Below are 22790 nucleotides of genomic sequence, written 5' to 3'. Positions count from 1 at the left end.
AATGCGCTTATGAGATGCATTACAACGTCAGCACAGAGGTTTTATGCTTAAACCCAGGATCCCCCTGTACGTGAGCTGCAAACTGCAGCAGTTGTTCTGACAGTCCACACATAAAACGCTCACGTTACGTTAACATTTCCACACCAAAATAAAATACATGCGGAATTTCCTGAGTCCGAGTAAAAAATAGTTTATTTAGATCCTTGCGTCCGAAACTAGGTCAGCTCGGATTATGCTAAGTCCCACTTTATCATTCAAACTGTGACATCACTGCAGATAACAGTGACGCAATACCGATTAAACGAAACTAGAATTACCGATTACCGATTGTGAATCAAATTCACGTAATTGTATGGCATAATTGATGAATGCGTTCATGCATCTAAAACGATTACCGACTAATTGCTCGACGCCGGCCTCGATCGAATCGTAATAGCGCACGTGCATCGCGCAATGTTTTTCCAGCACATGTTTTAATTATGCTATTATATGAGCCGAGTTAACTCAAGTTATTGTAGCGCTTTTGCTGAGTGCAATGTTAATTAATTAAACATGTTCACGAGCGATAATTGCCGAATTTTTGTTTAATTTTTGGAGAGCTGTTTGCGAATGCGGTTCTCGATTCAAGTGGCACGTGAACGTAGCTTTTACAACAGTCGAGTTCATAATGTTTATGCATTTTGTTCACGACGTCTGTGTCAGCCATATTTGTTTGTTTTATTCTGCAACTGGATATCTAGGTTAGAGGCTTAACTGTTTAGGAAATACTAGGAATGAAAGGATGATGAGGTTCGAGTTGTAAATAAAACACTTAGATCTTAGACTATATACCTATACTTAAATAACAAAAGTGTGAGTGTGGCGAGGACGCGATGAGATCACTGTTGCTGCTGCGGCGGCGCCAGACGGGCGGCCAGGTGCAGGATGTCGCGCTTCTCCTTGGGGAAGCGCAGCTCGCGCGCCGCCAGCCGCGCGGCGCGCAGCTCGCGCTCAGCTCGCGCCAGCTCGGCGCGCAGCACGCCGCCGCCCGCCGCCGCCGCGTCGCGCTCGCGCGCCGCCCACTCGCGCGCCATCTGCTCGCGCATGGCGTCGTCCAGCGCGCGCGCCGAGTAGTGCGCCACCACCTCCTGCCGCGAGCACTGCCGCTCGCGCATCGCGCGCAGCGATCCGTTCCAGTGCAGCAACTGGAACACCGTCATCAGCTCCTGGAACTCCAGCATCGTCCGCCCCTTGTTCGCTTCCAGCATAAACCTATACACAGAATATAACATTACCTACAATATCCAGCAACAATAGCGTAAAACTAGTTCATACGCGTACAGCCTGTAATACTAACAATGAAAAGAAAGCGCTCTCCGTGGTTTCTTTGTCTTGAGAGTTGGACGGATCTCGGACAGGCAGATAAAAGAATAATTCTTGTTCAATCCCGGCTTTAATCATTCAGTCGTTGCGTGTAACAATGGATCTTAAGACAATGTGATTTTGCATAGACTGGGGGGCTAATGAACGTGAGGGTAGGGCTGCCATCCGTCCGGGTTTCCCCGGATTTGTCCTCGTTTGGAGGCCGTCCGGGGGCCGTCCGGGCGGGGTTTCAAGAAGTGTCCGGGGAAAACCCGGACATTTTTCATAGGGCCATCTTAACCTATGGTGCCTGGGTATGCGAATAACCCGGGCGCCTAATAATGCAGAAGTCGAAGTGTCCAAAATCTCAAAAATTTTCGCGCTCGCTTCGCTCGCGGCTTCTTTTCTTACCACATTCTTTTTTACGTTTAGCTACTTTAATATCCCAATATTCAAAAAATTTAGCGCTCGCTCGCTTGCGGCTTCTTCACTTTGCGGATTTTTTTATTATACAAGTTTAGGTGCTTTAGTGACCCAAAACTCGAAAAATTTTCGCGCTCGCTGCGCTCGCGGCGACTTCACTTTACAGTTGTTTGTATTTTTCAACATTTTTTTGTCTAACCTATCAAGAAGGTAACTCCTAGTTTCCAAATGAGCTTTCTTAATTATGACCTTCAAAATACATTAAGTCACAATCTTTCAATACTAGGTACTACATGAGCTAGAGACGACCCTGACTTTTCATGTAAGGAGTCCTTCCTTACATGAAAAGTCTCATTGAATTTAAGTAATATGGTAATATTAAAAATTAGATCTTGTTTTGTTAAACAAAAAAAATCGGACTCGTCCGGGGAAAAAATGCGATTTACGTCAAATGTCCGGGTTTTTTTAAATATTTGTCCGGGTTTGGCGAAATTCGAAATGGCAGCCCTACGTGAGGGTAACCTGGTGATTTGTATATTGTTAACTGGTGGGTTGAGTATGTACCTGAAGGCGGCGATGCCAGCGCTGGGGTCCTGGTGGTGCGCGGCGGCGTCGCCCGCGAAGGAGGCGCGCGCCTCGGCCACGGCCTTCTCGATGAAGTGCTCGGAGATGCGCCGCGACTCGTGCTCGTTGAACACGCTGTTCATGAGCGCGATCTTCGCAGCGCTGCGACGCGCCTCCGCTTTTGTCGGACAATTCTGTACAAATGAGGATGGAATGTAACAATTCACCCGTTAACTTGAGAAAACTTTACGAGGAACAAGTCTAACGACAATATTGAAACCTGCAGAAATATTGAGCTGTTGTAATACAAATCAAATCCTTTCAAGGTCCTTGATTATGATAAAGCTGTCTGATTAACTGGTGTTTGACAGAACGGAATGCCAATAAATTATTATGGACAAGTTGCGCAATTGAAAGGAGGGCAACATGCGGAAACCCTCAATACGTATTTCCACATCTTAGGTATGTCAAGGAAACCCTTATGTGATACCTGAAAACTGCCAAAGCAAGCTCCTCCAGGCAGCGTGACGTAGCACACGTAGGGGGGGTGCGCGGCGGGCACGGACTCGTAGATGACGAGCGCGCCGCCCCCGCTCCCCGCGCCCCCGCCCCGCGCCGCCTTCACCTGCCAGAACTCCTGCAGCGCTTCCACCACGTTCACTGTTGATAGGACTCCGTCAGCTGTTGCCAAATGGGAAAATGTTAGGACTTTATCAAATTGTTCGTGTTAGGATTAGATAAGTTATTTTGTAGTCCAGCTCCGCACATTATGAGGAAATGAAATGGAAGAAGTATTATTTTCAGATTATGGTGCCAAAAATTTCGTAGCCTGTAAATCGTTGGTGTAATTTTCCCCAGTGAGTGCAACAAGTTATCTATGAGAAGAACCAAGAAGGTCTTACGTCAAGTCGAGGGTATAAACCCTCCCCTTAAAAACTCCAAACACGATTTTAAGATCAAAACACACAGAAACCTGCACACTTAACTGTCGTTAAAGCAAAAATCGTTTTCGCGTAAGCCCCTAATGTCAAAGCATCAAGCATTTCCCGTTTTAAATAAGACATCCAATTTGTCTCGCCATTTTCCCCACAATCAGTGCAAGCAATTTATTTGTAAAAGCCTGGCTTTATTCATATTTCCGTTGGCTTCCTGCGTAATGGTTATGGCTTTAATAACGCCTGGATAAGGTGGAAATACAACTATTTGCACGCCTACGGACTATCAGACGTCAAATGAGAAGTCTTCATTAAACTGGTTCGGCTAATAGGGTTTCTAGTTATCCTCGAGTCCAGTTACTTCAACGTATTAAGATTTAATACTGTGTGGAATCATGAGGGTATTATGTACAAGTGTTCGTGCGAATGCAAAGCAAATTATGTTCGTTATCAGTAATCCGTGTCATCCGGCTGTCTCGCAAGGTGATTATGGCGTTATCCCCGATGATTGTCCATTAGTGGTCTGCGGGGAGCAGCACGGCCAGTAAACCAGCTGCGTTATAGCTCAGATAAACTCGTAAAGGCTAGGACCAGAATATCCGATAGTGTCATTTCATGCTATGACTTCATGCAGCGGAGAACCAAACCATTAACTGAACAAAAGGATCTAATTTTCTGAAAATGTTTACAAATTTTTAAATGATGTTCGTCGTAAATAAAGGTTTTTTTTCTATTGTAGGTAGAATTCCATAGAGTTTTCAATCTCCAATGCTTCGTATTCTTTTATCCGCTTTAAAATATTATTTTATATTTAAGGGCTGCATTGTTACATAAATGAATGAGTTTGGTTTCCTACTCGCTTTGTGACGGAGGAAGTATGCAAATCGCGGTTGAGTTTAATTTATGAATCGCTCGTATAAAATTCATCAGTTGCGAACGTCAAATCCGCGAGTATTCGCTCGGAATAATTATTACTTCTGAACGAGCAATACATAAGTTTTAAACTCCACTTCATGGCGAGCGCGGCTTGCGATCTTCAAGTTCTAGAAGTGATGCCGGCCAGTGTTACTGGGATTTTTAGTTTACAATAACTTTAAGATAGTTTGATACTTTTTTTAAAGGTAATATTATATGATACATTTTCCGGAAAACATACTGTAAACAAACATTAAATGCAGTTGTTTTCGCTCTAACATTGAAACAGAGTTCCTCATACAAAAACACTAGTGCAAATGTTACCCATTTCAGTAACACAACTAGCAGAACAAAGCAGTCTCTTATTTCACGTAATGAGTGTACAAACAGAAGTAAAAATTAAAGCACTCAGTGGTCCGAGGCTTTCCCTGTAGACATTATTATCTCACAATGAGCGGACTGTTTCTGAAAAGCGACGGTAGCGAGGGCTCTCTGTCAGTCTGTTGTCCATCCGTTACGATTTCACAGGATTTTTCCCCTTTAGAACGGCAGCCATATTTCCGGGAGAAGGCAATTTTAAAGACATTTCAAGACACAGACAGATTCGGAGTTTCATTATGAAACGAGTGCCGGAGTGAAAAATGGTGCAAATATTGCGAAATGACTCGTAATGCCTGCTTCGTTTGAATGAAAAGTGAGTGTATTTTGAACTTTAATATTATGCCAATCATGCTGATATTAAAATTGTGGGTTATTTTTCATCGTGATAGTCCATCATAAATATTTAGTAAGTATAGTACTTACTTAGCTAATGGCTTTGTTGGCGTCGCATGAACCAAAGGCTGTAACTTTTCCGTCGTAAAGCTAACATTAACATACATACGTATCCTGGGTATCGATTATTACTTATGGAGACATTAGTGTGTCACTGTGTTCACGTCATGTAAGGCGACACATTTAGGGGTGTTCAAAGTGATTAAGATATGTACTTAATCATTGTCTTCTAACTTTGTGCATTTGCCTAAAATAAATTGGTGGTTCTTTTCAGAAACCTTATCCTCTCAGGATTTTATCTATTCACTACTTTCTACAGATATATTTCAATGTAATCCTGAAGACTCCATAAGAGTCTTTACCAGAAAACCAACACAGTGGAAAGGACTTATACGTTCTTAGAACGTATTTACAGAAAGGAAACGATTTTAAAGGAATCTTTTGGAAATAAATATTCAAAGGTAAAAAGATTCAACAGAAACTTGTGAAGACGTAAGTTAAGGGAGCTGTGTGAAGGGACTCTTCAACGTCTACTGCATAAAAGAAACTTTCTTATTCGTGCTTTTTCTAGCGTTTTTACTTATTACGATCATAGCTCTTACAAACTCGTTAAGAAGCTTCTTAGCAAAAGTATATTGAATAAACTATACAGTAGTTTTCCTTTCAGTAGCGAAAGGAGAATGCAACGAAGCGTAGAAATAAAAATACAAACTAACTAGTAACTATATAAACCGATCTAAACGTTAATAAAACTCTATCTATTTGTATCGTATACAAACATGATAGAAAAAACATTGATCGCTAGCCAGCTTCGTTTAATATAGACATTTTGTTGTAAACGCTAAATGAAAGCATGTGGTCCGTACCTTGCTTCCACAGACTAAACAAAACACTATCCGCAAGGGAGATTGCACCAATGCCCGCTATTTATCTAGCTTTACATGACCATAGTGAACGAATGAACGAGTGAACGTTTATTGTGCCAATATCGATGTCATTTCAAGGAAAATTGTTCGTTCATTAAAGCGAACGTTCCAGTCGGTATTGAAGTCATTTCTATTTATTTTACTTTATTTTTATCGGACTTTTTAGGTAGGTAGTTCCACGTGATATTTTTACGTTATACCTGTGGGAGATGGGATAATATTGAAAATGCATGTGAAAAGTAATTGACATAATGCATATTGCATATTATGTTTCAAACCTAGTCCTAGAATCTAGTCATACATGTAGACTAGTGCTTCATGAAGCTAGTTTCTCAAGTCAATTTAGCTTAGTTGCAAACAGAACTGAAACATGAACTTCATATGACCGACTGTCTGTCAAACTAATAGTGCGGAATGATTTAAACTCAAAACACAAATATTCACGTTCAGATCACTATCCGAGCAATTAGTATATCTACTGTTTTACCTATCTATTGTTTAAAGAACACGGCAATAATTAGTCATGCTGAAGCTACCATGACAGCTGATAAAAATATTCGCAGTCACGGCTTTACGTGCTCATTGAAGCTCAAAGGGGTTTAATGAGTATACAACAAACGACCGAACCCATGATAAACACTGATAAATGTTATACTGACAGTGGTCGGGTGGCTGAATGAACGTAGCCACTTAGCCACGAGCCCTTTGTTACGTGCACCGGTCAACAGTATTGATTCTGTAGCTGTCATCAACTGCTAGCTAAACTACCGTTGGACCAATCAATCAAAGCGACCACAGACTACCGTACCAACCATAATTGACGAACGTTTCATATCACCCAACAATTACCGAGAAAACGCCTCTCATTCCGTTCACACGACAATATATTCCAAACATTCTAGAAAGTTCGTGTGAATTTAATGAACAAGTTCCAAACAATGCGTTGAAAGCCCGTATGGGATTTTTAACACGTTTTTTTCATTATGAAAGCATCATATTTTTCGCAAGTCATTTCGCTAACGTGCAGATTAAATCTGTGCACCGATGAATCTGCGTTCTCAGACAGTAAAGTGGTGCCATAGATTATTACGCAGAAAGGTCAACTCGTTAATTTATTAGCGTGACAAGTTTGTAAACAAACTTTTTACTTTGGCATTGTTTGTTTCAGGAAATTCCGAGCCGGAAGATTTTGGAAGATACATGCTGTTCTGTATAGACCGGACTTGCTATTATGCATATGAATATATGTAGGCCCGTCAACTTATCTCAATCTGTCAAAATTGCTTCAATAGATTTCCAACCTTATCACATTACAGGATGGTTAATATTCGATTAGTAAAACTTGACAGATACGTGTATGCTGACCTGCTGTACATTGTGCCTACATGTATGGTCGATAGAACAACTGAGTGAGGTTCTTAAGGGAATACAGGCGCCGACAACACCGCAATTGACTATTGACTGGGCGTAGCGCAGTGACGAACTCTGACGAAGCAATACCTACGTAAGACCATGACCTACATTAACTTGTTAAGTTGACCTACATTAAACAGTTGAGAGAAGTACTGAATTTGTTTTTTATCGATTCCATTTGTAAATAGTATCAAATTGACAAATATTGACGAGAGGTTCTCGAATGCTGTATCGAATAGATGATATCTTTCGTAGTTGCAATTGCTGTTTCGAATAGATATCTTGGGTAGTGGCAATTTGAAATCAGTCGAGTATCTATACAATGAGACCAACTTTTGTATGTATGTTTGTTACTTCTTCACGCGTAAACCGTTGAATGGGTTGAAACTCTTGCAACTTGGCATTAGTGTAGCTTATAGATGAGAATGATAAGGTGAAACCGCTGTCGCAAGCTAGTTCAGAATATAATAAAGAGGAATTACAGTTCAGTATGCTTCACCTGAAACTAACAAGAGTTCGTGATTTCTTAATGACGTCCTTTGGTTCCAACATCCTTTGTATGACTATTGGTGCAGGATCAAAGCCACAACTTATGATAATAATACGGAAACCCGAGGTATTCCAGGAATCCGGTAACTACAGGTTTTTATGAATTATTATCTGATTCTAAGTATATTTCCGAGGTTATCGAAAATTTGATTCAGACAGAGCATATCTTTATATTCCCTTTTTTCAATATTTGTTTTGGTATATACCGGAGTCTTGAGTCTTTCGCTTACTTTTTAAAAAGTTCAAAGGGAAAAACAATATCCATTTATAAGGATAAATGAAAATGATTACTGGTATTTCTAGAGGTACATATGGTACAACTCACACGTTCCCCTCGCATTTCACACTCTGTGAGACAATTATTATTCACGTATCAAAACGTCATACGTCAGAACGAGAATCGCATTAATATAGATAGATATCGTAAATAATAAACATTAGGATACAAACCTTAAAGGTCGAAAGGTCAGGCTGAATCCGTCCAATAAAATTGACCCTTGCATGACCCAGATAAAAAAGTTAAAGGTTCCAAATTCAAAGTTTAAGGCGCGTTCGAGAATAGAGAACGGGTGTTTAAAAAGGGAACTTTTCTGTGGAAAACAATAATTGATGATCATATTTCGGTTTGTTTCATATAATATTTAAATAAATACCCAGAACAAATATTTAGGGCGTATTTTTATTCAGTAAGAGAAAACCTCAATATTTGTAGATGAGCTTACTTAGAAAATTGGGCGAAATACATAAGTCTTTTTTGTTACTTTGTATTTACGTAGACTACACTCGAACAATTTTATAACAAAGAGACTTTCGTGAATTACCCACGTCTTAAGCCACTACGCCGAATAAAAACCCGACTAGAATGATTAGATTAGTCATACATTACTCAGAGAGCCATAAAAAGGCGAACGAACCAATGTCAAAAACCTCTGGCATACACGTGATTCCATATAATATAAACAAATTCGCCAAAACGTAACGACGCCCATTAATTCCGACATAAATACATTATTACCAGACTATACCATAAATCGACATATTCATTACACTCCGAATATATCCCACAATTTATGGGTACAACACCATAAACATTAAATAAGCTTTTTAACTTCCGAACTACCAAACGGATAGTTAAAAATCATATTTTAAACGTTATAGTAAATTTTAAATGTAATTTGCATGGGTAATGAGTGAAATAAATACCAGAAAATCTTGGCATATCATTTTGGCGCTGATTGCGAAAAAAGTTTCGAAGCTTTGAGGTTTTAATTCAGTTCAGTATTTTGCCGTGGATCAGTTTATGTTGGTAGAAGCTCGCCCACATTCAAAAGTAGTTTGGTATTCTGTCTGTTCGATAAGTTTCGTGATAGCAAACTAATAAAGTAGCATAATTAATGCTAACTGCTGAAGTTCTTTGAGTTGAAGTATACGTTAAATATCTATTACCGATTGCAAATTAAAAGGCAATTTCATTAATAACTTATAATGGAGTCTATTAACTTCAGACCTATTAGACTACGTTTACGTTCATTGAATGTTAGTCAAAGGGCAGACGGGATTAATGAGAACTTTAATGAATGAGAATGACAATCTATTTTAAGAGAAATATTGGCGAACGAGACCAGCTGTTTGTTGTTTTACACTTTAACATCACAATAATTATAATTTACCTGCTGTTAAATAATAATCTCATGTGGCAGAAAATTATCCAAAAGCTTTTTTATCACATTCTGAATCGAACAAGATTAAAGCCTGAAACTTACTTAAATAAGTGTCGAGTATCACATTAGGGACATACCTATACCAATACTACCAATAACAATTAGCAACCTTTTAATACTCATATTATTTACTAAACAGTACACATATTCTGCATTAATAATTTTACTTTTGCTACATTATACATTAGCGATTCAAATCCTCATAATAGTTTCATGACTAAATCAATTTAGCCTTATAGTATGCCATTTGTATAAATTAAACCTAATCAATTATGAAAAGCCATCCCGTGCGGTTTGTGGCATTCACCAGAATTCAATACTGTTGGTTCTACGTGTATTAGTTAGACTATATATTGTGATTGTATCTTACATACATAGCTTTGTATAGTTAAGGTATGTATGGGGAAAATTGATTCGTGAGTAAATGACCTAATTCTATGTGCTAGAAGCATTACGCTGTTTGTATATTGTGCGAAGTATCCCTACATTTTTCTGTCAGCTAAAAAGTCTCCTTTCTCGATAAATGATAACACTAAACGATTTTTAAATCAGCAAATCTAAGACAAAAAACTCTTCACTTTATACAACCTAGTAAATCAAAGATTATTTATCACATTGCAAGCAGACATGACCATTTCATTATGACCCTAAAACATTGGTCAGACACATTTCCCTACAATCTACATTCATGAAATCCTTAAGTCATTCATTCGATCTACAAACAGACGACCACCAGCAACACATTGAGATGTTCGCATACAACGTAAGCTATATCAAAGCCAGGGCCGTCTGTCGGAGCACGGACACACAGGAATAGAAGCGTGAAAACGGACTGGGGACAATTTGGTCAGTTAGGACAATAGGTTCTAGGTGAGAAAGAAAGACGGATATGTGGATATAATCTAGGTATCTATTACTATCTATATACCAATATTATAAAGCTGAAGAGTTAGTTTTTTTGTTTGAACGTGCTAATCTCAGGAACTACTGTCCGATTTGAAAAAAAAAACAGTTTTAAAGAGCTTATTTCATTTTATCGAGCGACTTTTTATCCGGGTTCGTGCAGAGGTTCCTGAGGGATGCTGGTGAAACCGCTCGTAGAAGCTAGTATATATATATATACATAAAACAAATTGGTACGTCCGTCTGTCGGAGCATACAGTGTCTGTGGTACGGCAGAATAGAAGCGTGAAGCGGACTGGGGACAGTTGGACACATTGAAGTGCGTATTTGACACAGAGAGTGAACTTTGAGACTGTTTTGATGTGTTGGTTAGTTAAGAAAGAACGAGGTGGATATAATTGTTTATGGTGTGCCCCATATGTAAAAAAAATATGTAAAAATATTTTACATATTTTTTTTTTTTTTTTTTACATATTTTTTTTACATTACCATAAGTTGTTTGTGCCATGCAATGTTGCAAAACAATGTTGCCATTTAAGTAAAGCTTAATGTTTCAAACTTATAAAATCAAAAACATATGGATTGAGAACCACCTCTTTCTGATAAGTCGGTTAAGAATCGATGATCCCATCCCAGACACAAAAGTTCTCAAGAAAACAAACGGCGATCGGCGATCATTTGAAAGTATTAGTCGACCGTTCATTATGTATATTTAACTCCGTATTGATCACTTTACGACATCAATAAATAAATAATTATATTCATCCAATCATACCGACATCGCGGTTTTTATTATTTAACTGGACTTACTGACGGATGGTTTTTTTTTTGTTATTAAAAAAATACGGTCGTGTCGGTGTACTGTTAGTTTGTGGCTGAGGATTCGAAAGGAGATCGGATTTTAAGGAGGTGCAACTTTTTTTTTCAATAGACAAATGTATCAGTCAAGTTTTTATAATTTTTCAAAACGGCAATGGTCATGTGTAAAAATGTAGATGAAAAATAAAAATTAATTTGATTTAAACATTGTGCTATTTTAATATTCAATTTTCGCAGCTTTAATCCTACTTGAATGAAAAAAGTAAACGCTCATTGCAGCCATAAATATCGTTTACGAGAACATTGACGATGCAAATGACTGGATCGTGTTTAAAATAAATAAACGTTGTTCAATCATTGAAATAAAAACCTTCAAGGGTTGTGAGGTGACTTGATTATTTTTGTAGGGAGGATAAAATTGTATCTTGATTGGTAACTTCATATAAGTAGTTAAAATAAACAAGATTGAGGGGTAAGATATACTATAGTTTAATAAAAAATTTGGGAAATATAGGTGCTCAATTACATGAAAATCTTATAAATATTTTTGACTGAACTAGTAACGAATGGTAACTAACTAAATTCAACTACCCATTATTTCACCTTTGTAATATAAACTAACATTACAGAACTGCCCTAAACAATTAATATCAATTAAACAAACAGTTGCAATTAAATTGAAACCTTATAGTTCTATTATTGATATCACTTTGTGCGTATTATTTTTTTTTGTAGCGAGGATAAAATTGTATCATGATTGGTTACTTCATATAAGTAGTCAAAATAAACAAGATTGAGGGGTAAGATATACTATAGTTTAATAAAAAATTTGGGAAATATAGGTGCTCAATTACATGAAAATCTTATAAATATTTTTGACTGAACTAGTAACGAATGGTAACTAACTAAATTCAACTACCCATTATTTCACCTTTGTAATATAAACTAACATTACAGAACTGCCCTAAACAATTAATATCAATTAAACAAACAGTTGCAATTAAATTGAAACCTAATAGTTCTATTATTGTTATCACTTTGTGCGGTTTACGTCTATTCCACTCAACATCTGACGTTAATTTAAATTGCCATTTAACGTATCAAACTTTGACGTAAGTTCACCAACTCTCATAAATACGTCACTAGTTTGACGTCAGATTAAGGTGAAATAATTTGACGTAACTGAAATATGAAATTACTAGCACCTTCGTAAATAAGGGGTCTTTATAAAGTATTAACTTTTTGTGCAGATCTCGATTAATGCCAACTGAGATTTCAAAATAAGGGTACAAGTCTAGTTACTGTAATACAGTATTGTGCTGAAGCATCGTGTACCTAAACAACAAACAAAATCATATTTCAAAATAAAAATATAATTATAAACTTACATATTAGATTACGCGAGAAAATACACGGTTCTTACAGAAAAGGACACGACATTAGCCGTGGGAATTAGCTCCTCAATACTCTTCACATGTAAGTATCTATCCAGGGAAATCAACTAATGCTTCGTTCTCATTTACAAATTAATCATCATGCAAAAAATATCCTCACAAATTCGTTGTCATGTTTAGTTTTCATCAGCAAATGGCGGCCAAAACCAACATTTTCGACACAAAATAATTTGAAAAGGGAACGTCAATGAAATGTCAAAGTTTGACATTTCTGGAGCACGCTAGGCTATGGGCGAGCTTGTATCAATATTGGCTTACAAGAATGTATTGTCATGAATATGGGAATTAAATATTTACAGGTAAGCCACGCTGTTCAATGCTAATAGAATTTCAGTAATTTTATGAGAAATTGCAATGATATTGGATACATTCAGTGGTTACTAGTTGCCAGTTATTATGAAAAACCATTTATTAACACCACAAAAGTCTGACTATGCTATTGCCTAACTAATAGACGAGCTGCAAATAGACTAAGCCGTGAAAACACAGATTCTGTTTTCTTACTTAATTTGTACTTAAGCTTACTTTATTTACTTGTCAATGAACTTTCCCACTTTGATGTTAATTCAACTAAAATTACGTCCTCACCTCCGCCCTCTTTTAATCGTTAGCAAACACAACGTTTAATGGAGGAACAATGTAAACTCGAATATCCCAGTATAAACCTCAGCTGAACGTTAAGCCTAGCTTACAGCTACATTATAAATCCATACAAAACCACCGATGCAACTAGTTTTAATATCACTTAAAAGCCTGATCAATCCGACATGAAAAACCAATATTGGACTTTAAAAACCGGCAATAGGGTCCTAATTCCGTTGGCATATAAAGTGCCAATAATATGGCGAGCTCATGTGCTTGTGAACGTAATTGTACCTAAGTATAATCATGGAAGTACGGTCTGATGTGTAATGATGTTGGCACAATTGTAAGCGGTTTAAATACATGACTACGAACAGTTTTGGAGTCGTTTTCCTTAAGCTATTGCTACGTTTAACTTTTCTTTGGATAGTGGAATGGCATTGTACTTGCTATATGAATAGAGGATGTTGACTTCGTTGCTAAATATCTACCTATATCATAAACAAACATACCTACATATTTCAACCTACACTATAGTACTGGCAAGCTAAAAATTACATAGGTCTGTTCGAAGTTTTGCCACAATATTTCCGCATCCGAGTCATTACACAGACTACTTATTTCTTGCAAAAACCAAACATGACATCAATAGTAGTCTTGTGCCTGGGGATTTTCATAGATCTTGAGCACTCGTTTCGATTAATTCTAGTTAGTTTCCAGGCAGATTTATTAAATAAAATATATTTTTAATTAAACGAGATCTACAAGTAACATTACGTTTTAATCTTTTTCACTGGCTTCTCTCGTAACCTGAGTTAAGTAGAAATAATTAAAAGAGTATTCCAAAGGTTTCACATGTATTTCATACAAAAATAATTTACCTCAAAACCATAGCAAATTGAGTTATGTATTTTTGTATTTATCTTAATAAAAGTAACAGTACTTGGAATTTCCGCGAATTACTAACATAAAAAAGTTTAGTCTATCCACCGAGTATCTATGGTCAAATACAGAATAGGCCGGAAGCCTGGCCGGTTTGCGCGAATTTTAGTACCAGTCTAATTAGACTCAAATAAGAACTTTTTTTTGTAAGTCACAACGAATTTGTATTTTATTAATCGATCAATAATTCTAAAAATAAACCTAACTGAAAACAAAAATAAGCAGAAAATAATTATCGGTTTTCTAAATGCTTACTTGTACATATGTTCATTTACAACAAATGATTGTCACTCGAGCATCTGTGTTTTGTTTTTCTGTGTATGTTCCTATTGTTTATTCATAAAGGCTGATTCGGCTAAAGGTCGAAGTCCAATCTGTATGGCACAATACAGTTTACTTCGACCTTGTAACTATATTGTAGCTAACAATGACTTAACCAGTAATCTCGAGGGGTTTTTGAACCTATTAGACGACAACACTTCAATTTGCGACTAGTAATTTTGGGTAACTCGTCAATAAATGGTAGGAATATTATATCTTAGAACAAGGACAATATATTACATTGCTTTATATCAGCTAAAACTAATAAGAGGAAGATAGGTCCTTTTTTATAACCACACTACCTATAATATACATGTATAATATACACTATGTATTTACGCCCATTGTAACACTTGAAACAATAGCCATGGGAATATAATTAAAACAAGCTTCAAGGCTACAAGTCTAGCAAATATCGTCAATAAAAACAAGAACAAAAGAACGTTCCTACATCCTCAAAATGTTTTCTTAAAACGCTGAATTGACACATCGAACCCTAACTTACAATTCCCTTGGCAACCTCGTAAGAACTAACTTTACGACGCCCAGGGTGGCTTATGTTACTTATTCTTACCCACCAGCCATAAACCGTAAAACGGCTTATTCATATTCAAATTCGCAGTCGAAAACTTGACACTACAACACCCGTTCATCTCCATATTAAGAGCGTACATACTGAAGACTAAACAGTCGGCCGACAGTTGACCCGTTGGTTTGCAGCAACCACACTTTTTTGAAGGGGTCGATTCGCCCACTTTATAACTACATTCGTGCAAGTTAAAGTCGCGATTTTCGTGCCATTTAAATTTGCGTGAATTGACTTCTATAACCCGAAGTTTTCTGTTCTTCTGATACGGCTTAATACATGATTTAATTATCTGCGCACTACCATTCATTTCCACACTGATTTATAAGCCCGAACAAACTGTCGGCCGACTAAAAGTTTGCAGTATGTGTACTCTAAAGCCTTAATCCTGGACCGAAGGAAGTCGACTGAGGTCGAACGTGAATCGTATACAGTAACGCTGGGTTACTAGTACATTAACACCCGAAATAATCCCAGAATTATTATGCGAAATAATCGTATGATGCGTGCATGGAATTAATCGAATTGTTTAGTTAAGGTTCTTGTTACAGGTTGCGATTTTGACGCGCGATTTTTTTGTCTTAATTTTTAAAAAGCCGATCTACTGAAATCTTGAACGTCGAATAACTTGCCAAAAGAAAATTAAACCCTAAAGCTATCTAATAGTTATATTTATTTTGAGTTTTTTCTGGTCTAATTGTTTCGATCCTATTCAATAACATGAACTAGTTATCTTTGCTAAGTCACCCCCACTGCATTTCAATCTAATAGAAATACTATGAGTTGCGACAGACTATTACATACCATACTATTACACCCGACCTACGATGCTCTTGTCACCCTAAAATCGCAATCGCACTAGTATTAGTAGTCCAGCACATCGATATTCAGGCATTACGAGTGGGCGGCTCTGTATGCCCGTGCCGTAGGAATTCCTAATATGTGAGTCAGCGTATCATGTCGTGGATATCGTAAGATAGTTTATCGCGAAACTCAATTTATGGGCTCAGTCCCACTGTTTTATTGTTTTCCTGGCTCGCTTGAGGTTTGCACTTAGTCTTGAATTGTGCGAATAAAGTTACGAGTGCGAATCGAAATTTCTACATTTCGAAAATAAACAGCTAAAAGATAGGCACGTAGATTAAAGTTTAAGGTTGTTTCACATTATTTATTCCAGTATAATAATAAAATTATCTCACATAAAGGTTTATTAAGCACATTTCGTAATTGGCTTAGCTAACCCCAATGATTAACCCATCCAAAACTTAAACTCAATTAATTTGATCGAGAGACCGTTGTCCTCTGAACTTTATTGGAATTTTAAACATTTGTGAGCACCTATTAAAATTTGGTATTAATAAAGTATTAAAAACGAGCTGCGCCATTTGTGGCATTGTTAATTTGTGATGTCTTAAGGTGTGTTCAGACCAGGCGAACCCATACTCATTCCACTCCCTACACTACGAAAACTACAAGAAAAAAAGATTGGTAAAGAAAGATGAAATGTTGGAAAACCTTGCGCTTTTTCAAGCCTAGAGCTTGAGAAGGCTTCTATTATAATTTGGTATAAAAACACTTAAAAAGATCTCGAAGTTCGATACTCTTTACAAATATAAATAAAAAAAATGTTCAACTCTTACTTCAACAGAAACGTCAAACTAACAACACATGTCCAGCCGTTTCCGAGAGAGCACGTCAAAACTACTGACACATTTCAGGCCATATTGACCACCCTTTCTCGTCAACCCCATCCTCCGGGGATGAGACATATTCATTAAGCACCGGAAAGACATCGGAATGTTTCGAAAATTGAAGTAGTCGACTAACTTAATTGAAACGCGGTCTGGTATTCTAAAATAAAGTTATTACACTGAAAAGCTATTAAATCTGTGGATATTGGACAATAAACTGTTTGAAATTTTAATTAGTTAGTAAAGCTGAAATATTTTAGTTAAAATCAATTTCTGTGTAGAATATAAATAGTCGTAAATTACCTAATAGTGTGCTATTTTATACGTATCTCTGTATAAAATACGACACAGTTTATGACTGAAATTTTCATATTTACTACGTAATTGTCATAATTTATTATTAAACAAACATAGGTACAAAGATACGCAGCAAACAACAATTATTATCAAAATAAACGAAATTAATTTCGACGAAATTACCGATCTATAAATAGCTGATACAAACAAAACAATACTCAAAAACGAGGTAAAATTAATTACGTACCAAATGAATACAGGTAAAACAAATTAGGGTAAGCACCGCAATAACTGGCATCATAACTCAGCATCCTATTGAACGCACACAAGGCCGATAATGGAGACGTTTACCTTAAATGGAAGTGTTTATACGGCGGGTTATCTTATTAATGATCTTAATAAGGTGTAAACAAACGCTCTTTTAGTAAAACTGATAAGGTTTATGAAGACCTTTGTGTATGGTTCTATCTTATTCCGTGATCGTGTCCACAAGGTCAAATGTTCACTTTACAATACTATCTTTAGCTTAACTTTATATATTTTGCTTAACTAATACCCCTCTGTTTTCTAGTGCTTGACAAAGATATAAATAGTGATAGAAATAATATGCAAATCTTTTTGGTGACACGTGTAAAACTGTATGTTGTGAATCTCTAAATATTGTGATGCACAAACATCCTCCTTGACTTTAACAAATTGACCGTAAAGCATTCTCCCAATTCACCCTTTGGCACTTCCATTCATTCAATTAACCAATTAATAAGACACTCATAAACTTAACAAAACCTCTGTAAACAGACTTTAAGACAAACAGACAACTTTTCGACGTAAATCCTTTCAATAATTGACTGGTTCACTTCGAAAGGAAAAATTAAAAAGTTTCCCAAGACCAATGGATGGAAGGAGCCCATTCAGTTTAGAAAATGGAAAAGATTAAGCCTGACAGCCGACAAGAGGGAACTGAAAAGAGGTTCGTAGTGACGTCACAAACATTTCAGACTCCGACCTCCTTTAATTGGTTCACTGTATTACAAACTGTTTGGTAAAAGTATTTTTGTACAAAATACTTTGTCCCTAAATGTAATTATAAGTTAAATTACGTCTTCACGACTTGACAAAAAGTTTGACAAATATAATGGAGTTGGTCCGGATTTTTTCGAAGGAATTTAATGCGATGTTCGCAGGATCGGGGAAAGTTACAGATATATAGACACGAGGGATTATTTGTAAAGTCTGAACACTGAACCTTCCAAAAATCGGGACAAACCAATTTCAGAGAAATATTTTCAAAGAAAAGGTCCTATAAATAAATGACAGTAAGTTTATTCGCCAAACGTTGCGATAAGACAAGTTTTTCTCAATAAAAATAATACCTAGATTCAATTTAAAATAACTCGAAGATTGTTATTCTATATTCGATAGCTTCGAACTACCGAGGACTATTTCAGTTCCACTCAAAACTAAATGAATCGTATTTATTTTGTATTACAATTGAAAATTGAATGATACAATTGCGAAAATGGATGGAGTTAACGAGTGTTTAACCGCACGAATAGATACACTAACCTCATTCGAGATAACTAAGATCAAGTGTAGTTATTATCACTTTCTCTTGTAAAGTATCAAGATTCTATATTTCCACGGTTAAACCTAGCTCAAGAAGTTAGTTTCCAGTAATAGAAAGTTCTGGCTTTCTACGATAACTTTAAGACAACTTGTCAAAAACAAAGACGAACTTATAAAAGTTTGTTTTTAACCGAATTATGAAATTCCCAAGTAGAGGAGCAATGTTTGTTTACGATATTTATATTGTTTGTAACTTTAACTTACTTTTCGACATTTTATGGATCTAGACTCGTTTTAATCTAATCTTGGTTTGTTTTGATATCAGTTTATTATAATATAGCCATGTTCATTTCTTTATTTAAAAATAATATTGTTTCAGTATTGCTACGAAAAATGTATTACATAACGACATTACCTAATTGGAGTATCGCCAAAAATAGAAGCATAATTTACATAACACAATTTAAAACGGACATTAAAATTATTTCCAAAACTTACATATCCGGATATCCGAAAAGAAATATGGCCGCTCCATAATCCAGGACGGTCCGTATAAAGCTCAAAAAGTGCTGTTATACTTGCGCCAGTTTCTAGAATAATACCGATTACATCTGAGACTGTCCTGTGCATGCTGCAACGTGTGGGGACCCCCACATGCGCAGACGCCGCTAACGGTCCTACATCTCCAACTGAACCGCGCATTGCAGAATTAAGGAAGACTTTGAGATGTGCAAAATCAGTTTTTTGGTACTTTAGCATATAATATTAATATGTTAATAAAAATGGCCTATGAAATGAATTGCAAATTTTATGCCACACCACGAAAAATTACCTAAACATTAGAGGATAAAATTGTTATTTTCTCAAAAGCCCGAGGGCCTTTAAAGGACAAAACATTTTCATATTAAAGTTCAACAAGTTAAACATTAATGTAAATGTAAGGGACAAATCTCGCCACCCTGGGCTTCATTATGCAAATTGCAGTATTTTGAACAAGTTTCAAATTTACATTTAGCTTAAAAAAGATATTATTCGACCTCAAACACTCAAGCCTACGTCAACTATTAATATAAAGTTATAATCAAAACAACGATATTATTTTCACTAACATCTCTCTATTATACAGATGCTGTCTAAAAGGATGAGCATTCATAATAAAATCATAAATAAGTCCATATAACACGCAATTAACAACTTGGTCGCTAATCACATGGGACGAATTATTAATATTAACGACCAATTAAAACTAATAATTGACATAAAAACCAGCAAGCCACACATGCGATGGGCGATCGTGAAATCGCGAGATATCTCAATGTATCACGCGATGTGGCCCGATTGGAAAGGCAGGTCATTTAATATCTCGTACTTCGCGTTATAGGCCTTCTTGCATCTCGCCATCTCCGTATAGAAACTTTATAGACGATCGTAAACGAGATAGGTACCTACTATAAAATCACAATTTGAATTTCCTTAAGACAGTTCAATTTTCAAGGTTTAATTGAGCTTTAAAGCACCGACATGAGCTGTAGGTCCCAATTATCAATAAAACAACCGTTCGACACGACCCGAGCGTAGACACACGATATGAACATCATACTCCTACGCAGCAAAGATATTGTGTGGAATTACTGTAATGTCATTATGACATGTCGGGGGCAAATAAAATACAAAATATTACAATAATGACTACTGCGAGTACCCAGACTGATGTGCTGAATTTAAAACTCAAAGTAGACCGAAGTAATCTTGTTCAATATAGTAACTGAGGATATAAGATAAATTATAATTTTATTGGGAAGCTAAATCCTAACTAGATCTTAACAAAAAACATTCGCAAACCAATCTTATTAGGAAACGTGCGTGGAATAAACTTGTACGCGAATAAAAGGATTTGGTGGAACATTTTACTTCATAAAGTTGGAAGTAACACAGGTAATTGTACGACTCCGTGCAATATCGCAAAAAGGCTTTCGGCATTTCGATGTCGACTGTGAATATTTTAATAAATATCTAGAGTGAATATGTTATTATTTCTGATACAAAACTTACTGAACTGGATTCAAAGTATTTAACACTCCCTTCACTGCGAACACTGCGGCGAATATGAAATAACCATTACAATTATGAGCTGGCTCTATTCAAATGTAAATATAATGGTTAAGTAACAGATGTCTGCCGACTGAGTCATCAGACCAGTCGCACCAAGTGTGAATTTTTTAAACAACTTTTTTAAACAAGCACAACTGAACAAAGAAAAGCCGGGGTTGAAATGTTCCAAAGTTAAAACGCGCTAAAAGTAAAATGTGATTAGGGTTAAACGAAAAAGGAGAACTAATAAAAGAGTCGTTAAGCACCGATTCTGAATTTAAAACATTAATAACAAGTTAATAATTAAATTCTCGCGTAGGGGTCGTAAATGGTTGTGCCGAAGTTCAAGTGGCGCGGATCGGCGACAGGTTGCCTACACACACAGGTTACACAAAGGAGTTTAGCGGAGCTGGAGGCTACAACACAATGACATGTATCGACCTGCGCATTTATAATGACCCTGGGTAAGGCTTACATTATTTTGCTAGATAAAGTGACTTCTGACAATCAGTAACGAGCAGAAACTTCAACAAACAGAATGGAGTTGACAGTGACAGTGACGTACCTCTGCGAAAGCTCATGCCAATTCCATACATTTCGCTGATGTTTCGTTACGTTAAATTGCTCAATGCGAATTCTGATTATGAGATTGTAATTTCATGACTTGTGTACCGGCATTGTTATGCCTCATTTCACTGCGCTACAATAGGAGTTCTAGCAAACAATTATCATCTGATAAATCAGTCTGAGGCGAAAACCGGGAATAACAAAGCCAGACTGAGTTGCAGAAATCAGGCTGTTGGAGCACTTTACGATCGCAGAAAGTCACTTTGTCTGGTAGGAGTCACAGTGGGAATGTGTTAAAAATAGGTGAGGTTGCAAATATCAGCTGACCTCTGTAGACGTCATCGTAGAGGGGGGCGAGCGCGGCGTCTGGCGCGCCCCAGCGGGACGCCTCGGGGTACACCATGGGGGCGCGCCTAGCGCGACATGGCACTCGCGGCGGCGCGTGCGTCTGCGTCGGCCGGCGCGCGCGGACTGAGCACTCGCAGCACCCACACGCCGACACACACGCCGCCCGGACCAGCCACAGACTAATCTAACCACTGTTCAAGGAATTTATATGTAGCTTCACATATTAGGTCAACAGACTTCTTCTTCACCAAGAACCCTGGCTCCCACAAGTCCCACAACTTATTAATCACTAAGGTAAACATAAGCTTGGGCGTAACATCAAACTATACCTCAATCGATTTTTTAAATTTTTGACTGACCTCCAATACTGAAAATCATACCTGATGTAAAGTAGAAACATTTAGCAATAACATTAGAAACAAAAACCTACAAATGAAGCACATATAGCTATAAGAGCTTACCGGGAGCTTTCAGACAAGGCTGGTGGTGGCGCTGCTGTGAGTACTCTGTGTGCGTGCGCAGACGGAGCCCCGCCCTCCCGCATGTGCTTCACTTTCGCACGGTCCGCGAACCCCGTCGCGACACTAGTTTAATTGCAACCCGCCCGCTGCAGCAGAACCGGATTTATTGTCTCCCGGTCGATATCACCTCGACGTTGATGGGAAACCAGAGAAATCGACCAGGGTTCCGTAAACGGACCACAACCGGTTGCTCTAGGCCCGACTTGATTAGCTGTTGAAAGACTGCAACTGTTATTGACAGCCCTAAGTGTCGGGGTATGGCTGGAATTGCGAGCTGCGCACGAGTGACACTCGTAGGCGTCGACGCACTTGTAAAAGACATCAACGCGCGGCCTGTAATGCGAGCCCTTTATATGAAGACGTTGGACGTTCACACAACTATTGAACGGTTTTTAAAGTGGAAAATTGCATTACCATGCATAGTCTCCTACTTTAGTATCACATTTGGGTACTTTACGTTTATGTTGGTACTTCTTAGTCATTTGACTTCTAGAACTTTCCTCTAACGATTGCGAATATTACTTTACAGTCTTATCGGTAA

The 22790-nt window shown here is 37.3% G+C and overlaps 1 protein-coding gene across 1 annotated transcript; it reads right to left on the bottom strand.

The window, feature by feature from the left end:
• Nucleotides 1-816: 816 nt before the first annotated feature.
• On the bottom strand, nt 817-21919 carry LOC110372947 (protein limb expression 1 homolog). Its single transcript, XM_021329986.3, has 4 exons — nt 21708-21919; nt 2819-3009; nt 2329-2522; nt 817-1251 (listed from the first exon to the last, which is right to left on the bottom strand). The coding sequence occupies exons 1-4, from the start codon at nt 21781-21783 to the stop codon at nt 879-881; spliced, it is 834 nt and encodes a 277-aa protein (XP_021185661.2). The 5' UTR covers nt 21784-21919; the 3' UTR covers nt 817-878.
• Nucleotides 21920-22790: the final 871 nt, after the last annotated feature.

The sequence above is a fragment of the Helicoverpa armigera genome, chromosome 3 (genome assembly GCF_030705265.1).
Source record: "Helicoverpa armigera isolate CAAS_96S chromosome 3, ASM3070526v1, whole genome shotgun sequence".
Taxonomy (NCBI): Eukaryota; Metazoa; Arthropoda; class Insecta; order Lepidoptera; family Noctuidae; genus Helicoverpa; species Helicoverpa armigera.
The sequence above is the reverse complement of the archived record's forward strand: the minus strand, read 5'-3'. Positions and strand labels throughout refer to the sequence as shown.

Excerpts from the sequence above, each read along its gene's own strand:
- LOC110372947 (XM_021329986.3), bottom strand. The coding sequence starts at position 21,783 with ATGGTGTACCCCGAGGCGTCCCGCTGGGGCGCGCCAGACGCCGCGCTC. Across the intron at positions 2,523-2,818 it reads CTTGCTTTGGCAGTTTTCAG|AATTGTCCGACAAAAGCGGA; the intron begins GTATCACATAAG and ends TCATTTGTACAG. Across the intron at positions 1,252-2,328 it reads GCTGGCATCGCCGCCTTCAG|GTTTATGCTGGAAGCGAACA; the intron begins GTACATACTCAA and ends TTCTGTGTATAG.